This window comes from Galeopterus variegatus, unplaced genomic scaffold (genome assembly GCF_000696425.1).
Source record: "Galeopterus variegatus unplaced genomic scaffold, G_variegatus-3.0.2 Scaffold1249, whole genome shotgun sequence".
In the NCBI taxonomy this organism is placed as follows: domain Eukaryota; kingdom Metazoa; phylum Chordata; class Mammalia; order Dermoptera; family Cynocephalidae; genus Galeopterus; species Galeopterus variegatus.
The window spans coordinates 216,948-226,618 of record NW_007727360.1 but is presented as its reverse complement, the minus strand read 5'-3'; the positions used below and the strand labels follow the sequence as shown (position 1 = coordinate 226,618).

The window sequence follows — 9,671 nt, the reverse complement described above, 5'->3', positions numbered from 1 at the left end:
CCCCGCGCCCGCCCCCAACTACGGGGCGGCGCGAAGGACACGCCACGCCGACTTCGCCGTTCCTCCTCCTTTCGCCTTTGCCAGCTCTTCCCTGCTGCCGAGGAGGGACGCTTGAGAGGCAAAGCAAGGACCTCAAAAAATGTTTACATTGTGTAATGATAAAAAAATACATATATATAAAATAAGGTAAAATGAAATGAAATTTAAAAAGGCAAAGCAAAAGAAGAAAAACACAAGAAAGGACAAACTCATCTTTATAGCCACTGTCGGCCCTTCAGGGAATCGAATCCTGGTTAAAACGAGTATATATGCCTGTAATGAAAGCTGAAACTCTTCCCCCGCCGGGTAGATCTGATCTCTGCTCAGAATGTGTATGTTTTTATTATGTAAATTCTTTTTTTTTTTTTTTTTTTTGACCAGGAAGGGGATCTTAACCCTTGACTTGGTGTTGTCAGCACCACGCTCTCCCAAGTGAGCCAAGGGCCGGCCCCTTATTATGTAAATTCTATTGACGATTTGTGTGGTCTTGTAACACCACAACTACAAATGTATTGGCTTAGAGTAACAATCATTTTGGGCTGAAGAAAAATAGGGATTAAGAAATATCTCTAACTGTTGTAATTACCACATTCAGTTCAATATTTATTTATCTAACAAATACTTTTAGAGCACCTACTACGTGCCAGGTGTGTATTGAATAGGATGTGTATTGAGTAGGATATACTATAGCTGTCACTACAAGAGACACAAAGTTGATGAAGTCACAGAATTCTTCCTGCTCAGGAGGCACTTAAAGTCCCTGGGAGGGGAAAAAGAGACAACAACAACAACAAAAAAAAAAAAAGAAAAGAAAAGAAAAGAAAGAAAAGAAAAGAAAAGAAACACACAAAAAAGAAAAACAAAAAAATAAAGTCTATGGGAGGGGAAGGATGGGGAAGGGCCTAAGAAAAGAACACACACACACGCAGAGCACAATCCAAAAGAGACTGGGGTGCTTCCCTGAGAGGAGCACAATGCGCTAGACAGTTTGGGGGAAATCAGCGTTCAATCAGCCAAGAAAGATAGATAGGGTTGTTTGTTTGGTAAGAATTTTTATCACATAGTGATGTCCTGATATAGGAGGTGCTCAGTTTCCCACTGCTCTGGTTTCAGGACACATCTCTGGATTTTAAGCCACTCCCCGAGGTCTCAGGCCCCTCTTCTAGACTCCCCTAGAGGAAAGCTGCAGTTGCTGGTTAGACCTATTTTCAGCACCAAACCGGGAAATAAGACCACAAGGGGCCAGTTTATGCAAATCTAGTGGTTGGGCATGCTCAGTACAGAGGGGTTATGTAACCCTGGTGGTTGAGTGACCTTCCACTAGAGGTGCTAGAGAGCACAGAATATTCTTGAATATGCCTGGTGCATGTGACAGGATTTGACCAATGAACATGCTCCAAAAGGGGACCAACTGAGCATGTGCAAGACTATGTTATCCAAGTGGAAACCACCTCCTTAGTTGAATATTCATTAGATAGAGAAACTATAAAAGCTGAATCACAGCAGAAGTCAGGGCTGTCATTGTTCACCTTCCTGGGGTAATCTACACTTTCCTGGCTGAGGTGTGTACACTTCACTTTGTATCAAACTTACTTTCAGCAAGCAACTGCTCACTGTCTTTGACCAGCACTCTGTTCTAAACTTTAAGTATGTGTTTCTTACTTTTGTGTTCAACTTGGCATAGGCCCTGCTCAGTCTCTCGAGCTATGCCACACTCTCTCTGTGAAAGTGGTATCTCTCATTCATTTTATTAAACTCGTTCTCACTTTCTACTGTGACTCTGCTCTTTAATTTTTTCCTGTGGCAGAGTCAAGAACCTGGTAAAAGGACAGGGAGGGTTGAGGCTGGCTGTCTGGCTCCCGGGACCCTACCTACGACTTCAGTGGCACATATATTTATTCATATGTGTGTGAACTCTATGATGTAGGTTACTATGATTGCAAACCCCATTTTTCAAATGAAAAATGAGACACAGAAAGGTTAAGTAATTTGCCTAAACTCACATGGCCAATAATTGGTAGAGCCAGAATTCAAACCAGTGCTGAGCTTAGACTTCCTTCTTAACAAATGTGCTCAAAATCTCTTTCATCTTGTGTGCGCACCTGCACACGCACACGTACACACACTCCACCTCTGGGTCTTGCCATTTTGGGTCACCCTCTTCCAAACATAGAAGCACAGTGTCTCATCTCACCTCTCCTCTATTCTCATTCTAATTATTTTGTGGAAGCATAATATTATAGACCTCACCATCTTTTCTTTAAATGTGTATAATATTCTATGCTTTTTATTAAACCCTACATTTTTACAAGCCCTCTATTTTCTTACTCAACTAATAAAATCCTGCTTGAAGCCAGAGCCTGAAAGCTTCTAATTAACTATTACTTGTGAAAAGAAACTCTAGGGAGATGAGGTTATTGGCACAGGTGTAAGATGTGGCCAAAAGTGTGCACAAGAAGGAAAGTCCTTGCAAAAGACATACAGTCATACCATTCTCTGTCTTGTAACCATAAAAGTACCTCCAGAGATTATCCATGGAAACAACAGAACTTCACAAGTTCAATGTCATTGTCTGTGAAATGCAACCATTAATCTCAAAATCTTGCATAGGAGTCAGTTGTCATGGGAAACAGCTTCCAACCTGGATCAGTTTTTTCCTTAAGTATATACAAAAGTATATGTAAATGGCCTGGGGTCCCTGGCTAAGCAAAAGAGCCGAGAACTCTAGTTGACTTTTGGCTGATTGGGCCCAAAGGAACATCAGCATTGTCGCCTTTTATGGCATGAACTCTAGCTTCTGCTCCATTCAGGGCCTCACCTTTTGACTTTCAAGAGCCTAGCTTGGAATTAAAAAAAAGAAAGAAAAGAAAGAAAATAGACTAACATTTTTTTCCCTCTTTTCTTTACTGCTATTGCATTCTTTTTTTTTTTTTCCTTTTTGTCTTTTTTCGTGTCCAGCAACGGTTCGCAACCCTCAGTGTCGCGCCCGTACCGGATGGGGACCGGCAACGGGATCGCAACCCTCGGTGTTGCGCCCACACCTCGCTCAGCCAGTGAGCGGGAACCGGTCTGTATGTGGGATCCGAACCCTGGGCGGGAGCGCCACTGCACTCCCAAGCGGCGCACTGTAAAAGCAGTGCGCCACCGGGCCGGCCCATCTTTTTTAATCTTTTAATTTTTTTTTTTTTAGTTCTATTTGATTGCTGCTGCATTCTAATTCTCTCTGAGGCCATGTGGATGCTGCCAATTGGCTAGGAGAATGGTGGGAATGTTTAGAAAAGAAGAAGGAAAAATTAAAATTTTAAGATGTTACCTTGTTATATCTGTACATACAAGCAGTCACCTCAACACATCCCTAGGGTGCTGCTCAGGCATCTCAAAGTCATTAGGTCCCCAGGTCGCCTGAGCCTTGTCACCTTGCTCCTCCCCTGGATCCCAGTCCTAGTCCTAGTCCATCTACTCCCAGGACCTGAACTGGAGCTTCCCTTTCCTTCACCCATCCAAGTTCTGACAACTCTTCCTCCTGCATCTCTAAAATCCCTTCCCTCCTCTCCATCCCTTACTTCTCATTATCACCCACAGCCTCCGAATTTGCCACCCTGCCTCTGGATACTCCTCCCCTCCAGTTGATTTCCACATTGCTGCCTGGTTAATTTTTAGGTTTGCAAACCTTATTATGTCACTCACCCATTTGAAATCATTCAGGGTTTCTCATTAACAGAGTAAAGGCAACTGCAAAAGCTTTGGAGTGTTTAGGGGACTGAGAAGAAGCCGGGGTGGTGGGCACGCAGTGAGAGGCAGGAGAGAATAGTCTATGATGAAGCTGGAGAGGTGGGTGGAATAAGAAACCACTGAAGAAATGAAGCAGGGGAAAGACTGGTCTGATTATTAGTTTAGAGGGATCACTCGGGCTGCTACATAAACAGTCATGCCTTTTCAACAAATGGTGCTGGGGTAACGACATCTGTACTAGTCAGGGCTCTCCAGAGAAACAGAGCCAATAGGATATAGAAGGATATAGATGATATAAATATGGATATAGATATGGATATATGAGAGAAGATTTATTATGACAATTGGTTCATGTGACTGTGGAGGCTGAGAAGTCCCAAGATTGGCCATCTGCAAGCTAGAGAACCAAGGAAGCCAGTGGCATAGCTCAGTCCAAGTCTGAGGCCTCAGAACCAGGGAAGTCAATGATGTAACTCTTAGTCTGAGGTTGGAGGCCTGAGAATCTGGGGGACTGCTGGGGCAAGTTTTGGAGTCTGAAGGTCAGAGAACCTGGAGTTCTGATGTCTGAGGACAGGAGAAGAAGAGTGTCCCAGCTTCAGAAGAGAGAGCAAATTTGCCTTTCATCTGCCTTTCTGTTCGATCTAAGCCCTCAACCAATTGCACAGTGCCCACCCCCATTGGGTAAGGTGGATCTCCCCTACTCAATTCACTGACTTAAATGCGAGTCTCTTCTGGAAACATGCTTCCAGGCATACTCATAAATAATGCTTTACCAGCTATATGGTTGTTTCTTAACCCAGTCAAGTTGACATCTAAATCTAACCATTACAATATATATATATGCCAAAAAATGAACCACAACCTAACCCTAATGTGAACCTTATACATAAATTAACTCAAAATGGATCACATTCTACACATGGGTATATAGCCAACTGAAATGCACATATGTGCACCAAAAGACATGTACATAGCTATCCATAGTAGAATTTTATCTGTAATAGCCATAATAGGAAACCACCTAAATGTCCATCCACAGTAGAAAGGCTAAATAAATAAATGGTGGTATATTATATAAGTGGTACACAGTGAAAGACTGCAGCAATGTCTCTGTCTTCAATAACTTGTATTAACATTACAATCATTGAACAAAGAAGCTAAATGCAAAAGAATAAAACACCACGTAATTCCATTATATAAAGCCCCAAAACAAGGCGAGATGCAACCGTGGTATTTAGGAGTACATGCTTAACTAGCAAAAATATTTGTTCAAAAACACCAAAATGATTATCATCAAAATCAGATTCATGATCACTTTGGAGGAAGGGAGCAGGAAGGATGGGGAGGGGAACAAGAGGGACTCCTGAAGTGCTGGTGCTCTAGTTCTCAACTGGGTCATGCTACATGAGGGTTTGCTTTGATAAACCATTGTGCTGGACACTTTGTTTTGTCTTTTTTTTTTTTTTTTTTCAAAAGATGACCGGTAAGGGGATCTTAACCCTTGACTTGGTGTTGTCAGCACCGCACTCTCCCGAGTGAGCCACGGGGCCAGCCCTGGACACTTTGTTTTGAATGCTTCTCTGTATTGTTGTTATAATTCACAATGGAAGAGCCTCAAGAAAGTAAAGAGAGGTGAAGGCAGAATGTGATAGAAGGGGACGCAGGAAGGGCCCGGGCAGTGGAAACAGTTACAGGGCCCTGTTCGTGAATTTGATTTGCCAATGAGATGTACTCAGTGCAATTTGGAAGGCAGAAGTGAGATGGAGCCTCCTTCCTGCCCCTTCACCTGTCCCCCCCCAGCAAGCACAGTTGGGAGGTTTGGGGTTTCAGCAGCTGTATCCCAGTGTCTAGTCACTCACTTCGTAAGCGCTGAAGGATGCAGCGGTGGCAGGGGTCTCTTGACCACCAGATCACAACTACAGTGCATGTCCTTGGACATGACATCCACAGTCTCAGTCTCCTGCCTGGCAATGGGCAGGTGTATATAGGAAAAACAAATTGTTTTTCTCTGTATTCACACTGAACACTTGGTGACCAGATGTGCAGGCTTTTTCCCACACTGGCCAATTCTCCAACACCAGCTGGGTGTCGTACAACTCAATTTAATTCTGACACTAACCAGAGTTAGTGCAGGCACCACAGGTTAAGGACCCAGTCCCACAAGACTGCCCACCCCCTGCCTCAGATGCCAATCTCAAATAATAGGCCCCCAGGTTACCCACTACTTCTGTCCAACTTGGCTACAAAATTGGAGCTTCCCACGACCCTCTCCTTAGGATTGATGATTTGCTAGAACAGCTCACAGAAACCAATGAAACAATTTACTTACTATTGCCAACTTATTACAAAGGATATTTTAGCCAGATGAAGAGGTACGTAGGGTAAGGTCTGGAAGGGTCCGGGAGCTTCTGTCCCCTGTAGTTAGAGTGCATCACCCTCCTGGCACACGGATGCGTTAACCAACCTGGAAGCTCTTTGAACCCCATCTTTTACGGATTTTTATGGAGGTTTCATCAGGGAGGCATGATCAGTTATTACCAATCACTAGCCATTCTCCCCTCCCTGGAGGATGGGGAGTGGGCTGAAAGTTGGAAGCTTCTAATCATGGTATGGTCCTTTTGGTGACCATCTCCCACCCATTAGGCCAACAAAAGCATGATCAGTTATTACCAATCACTAGCCATTCTCCCCTCCCTGGAGGATGGGGAGTGGGCTGAAAGTTGCAAGCTTCTAATCATGGTATGGTCCTTTTGGTGACCATCTCCCACCCATTAGGCCAACAAAAGTTGTCTCATTAGGACCACAGATGCTCCTATCACCCAGAAAATTCCCAGGTATCCCAGGGAGCTCTGAGCCAGGAACCTGACATCTGGGAGAGAGGTGAGCTGCAGCTTTGGAAAAGAGCAGGGGCTGGGAAGGCCTGTGCATAGCTGCTGTTTGGAAGCTGGACTCCACCAGCCTTTGCTAATCCTCCATGGCTAAAGGTTTCCACTCGCAGAGTTCTGGCTTTTCCTGCCTCCCAATACAACGTGGAATTTGTGGGTTCTGGGAATATGGGTATTGAAAAACAAGAAGTGCTTTGGAAACCATGCTGAGATCTGAGTTGCCTATAATTGATCAGTTCCTGCCTCCAATGTGGTCCAGCAAGCTGAGACAATGTGACAGGGAATTTAAACCCTCCCTAAGGGAAGACGCCTACTTAATGTGTAACAAAGATGAATATTCCACCCTCTGTGATTGTGAAAGACTCTGGGCTGCCTGACATCTGGCCACAATCTCAGCACCCTGATGTTGTTTTTGCTCCACAATGTTCTTTGTTTTCTAAATCAGCCAGAGAAAAATTGTCTTGATTCTCAAGTTCTTAGGGTGAATCAATACAATGATTAATAAAAAAAGAATTTTTGCATTTTTAAAGTAGTAAACATTTTAACTACTTAGTACCCACCTGGAATGTATAGGATGGCCAGGGGCTTAGAGGGAATACAAGACCTTCTGCTTACTGCAAGCTGTTTGAAATTACCCTGCCACTAAGGTAACAGCATCAACTGAATATATTGTGTAAAGAAAAATAAACTCAATGTTCTCAAGACATATGAAAGTCACCAGTTTAGGCCCTTTTTTCAAGGAAGATAGTTAAGTGGAGAAGCTCGTCGAGCTATACACACACGTACCACACACTAGAACCCATGAAGCGGAGGTGTAGAAACAAGCCTAGAGCTTGTTACCGTCAGACCTCCCCTAACCAGAGATAACTTTACCAGGAACTTAATACAGCCAGTTTTTGGAATAACTGTTCCTCAGGCATGTGAAGGGCTAGGTAGACATCAGAAGGGAAAGGCCCGCTGGAGGACCCAATACCTATGGCCCTTTTTATACCTGTTAATATTCTCAGTATCAGTTCAGCAACCTTGAATTAGAGAACAATCCTAAGTTAGATGTACAGCTTATTAGGTGGCTGCTATGGTGAGTGGAAGTTATTTGTTTGTTTGTTTGTTTGTTTAAATTGTAAACCGCAACTAGGTGGACTTTGATGAGCCTCTTCCCTGTGTGTGGAAGGAGAAATTTCATTTTAAGAATTGCTTGTGAGGCTGGTCAGTTAGCTCAGTTGGTTAGAGCACAGCCTTCTAACACCAAGGTCAAGGGTTTGGATCCCCATACCGGCCAGCTGCCAAAAAATATAATAAAGAATTGCTCATGAAAATTCTGAAAGTGGGGCCGGCCCGGTGGCGCACTGGAGAGTGCGCCGCTTGGGAGCGCGGTGGCGCTCCCGCCGAGGGTTCGGATCCCATGTGGAGACCGGTTCCCGCTCACTGGCTGAGCACGGTGCGGGCGCAACACCGAGGGTTGCGATCCTGTTACCGGTCAGTAAAAAAGACAAAAAGGAAAAAAAAAAAATTCTGAAAGTGGATGAACCCATTCACTCCATCCCTCACTCTCTTACTCGTTCATTAATCCTTGAGCAAATGATCCTGAGCCAGGTGCTGGAGGTTTAAAAAAAAGAAAAAATTGAAAAACCAAAAACCCTGCCTCCAGGGAACATACAGACTAGTTAACAAATAGATTAAGTGCAATGTGGTAAGTATATAAAGGAGAGTAGAGGCCTGACTGTGCTTAAAGTGTGAGGGAAGATTTCATTGATTTGGGGTTTAAAGGATGAGAAGTTTACATGAGATCCTGAGTGGTGGGCAGAAGGTGCGGGGCAAATGAATGAGAAGTTTGTGTGAGATCCTAATTGGTGGGCAGAAGGGGCAGGACAAATGAGTGGGAAGTTTGCTCGAGATCCTGAGTGGTGGGCAGAAAGGGTGGGGCAGGGCTCAGCACACAGAGGATAGGATGTGTGGAGGAATGAGAAAGGATGCATAGTCTTAGAGCAATGAAGAGCAGGGAAGAGTAACTGGGGAAATAGGGAGAGGCCCGATCATGGACTTTCTAACAGTAGGAATTAGGATTCTGTTTGTGAATACTAGGGAGCCATAGAAGGATTTAAAGCAGGAGAGTGATATGATCAGAATCATGTGTTAGATGGAGAAATCTCCTTGGGATGCATTGGAGGCAGCCAGCAATGAGAGATTGTTGTGATAATCCAGGTGAAGGATCAAATGGGGTTAAACTGGCCAGTGGCAGTGGGCTGGAAGGTCAAAATTAATCGTGTCAGTGTTCATGGGGTAGAATTAACTGCAGGGCTTATGAGGTCATTAGAGGCCGATCACCAAAATGAAAGGAGTTTGGTCCCTCGAGAAGAGTACTGGAACTCGGTCAGAAGAGAAGGGCCAAAAGGGCTTTCCCAGATATTGCTCCCCCGTGGCAGGGATAGGCAGAGAAGTGAGAGGAAAGGGCTGGCCCGGTGGCGCACTGGATAGTGCGCCGCTTGGGAGGCGCAGCAGCGCTGCCGCCCGAGGGTTCGGATCCTACATACAGACCGGTTCCAGCTGACTGGCTGAGCCAGGCGCAGGAGCAACACCGAGGGTTGCGATCCCGTTGCCGGTCCCGGTCCGGTGCGGGGGCGACACTGAGGGTTGCGATCCGTTGCCGGACACGGAAAAAGACAAAAGACAAAAAAAAAACAAAAACAAAAACAAAGAAGTGAGAGGAAAGGAGGCTAGGGAAAGAGGGACAGCATTCACCAGGCTGCACTATGCCTGTGAGTTCACACTGTGGTGTAGGCCTAACAATCTGATAGAACATAGATAAAAATTTCAGCTTGACCAAGACTCGGGGATGTCTTTTTGTATTTGCTGTAAGTTCCTCTCAAAAAAGAAAAAAATAAAACTATTTTGAAAAATGTAGTAGGGCCGGCCCAGTGGCGCACTGGATAGTGCGCCGCTTGGGAAGCGCGGCGGCGCTCCCGTCTGAGGGTTCGGATCCCACGTGCAGACCAGCTCCCGCTCACTGGCTGAGCG

The 9,671-nt window shown here is 44.9% G+C and overlaps 1 protein-coding gene and 1 pseudogene across 1 annotated transcript in view; one reads left to right on the top strand and one right to left on the bottom strand.

Moving 5' to 3' along the window:
- PBK (PDZ binding kinase) overlaps positions 1–5,710 on the bottom strand; it is a 38,191-nt gene extending 32,481 nt beyond the window's left edge. The window contains exon 1 of the mRNA XM_008575882.1: positions 5,631–5,710. Coding sequence (XP_008574104.1) covers positions 5,631–5,710 — 80 coding nt within the window. The remainder of the gene's footprint in view (positions 1–5,630) is intronic.
- A 2,981-nt stretch (positions 5,711–8,691) lies between these two features.
- LOC103592974 overlaps positions 8,692–9,671 on the top strand; it is a 10,371-nt pseudogene continuing 9,391 nt past the window's right edge.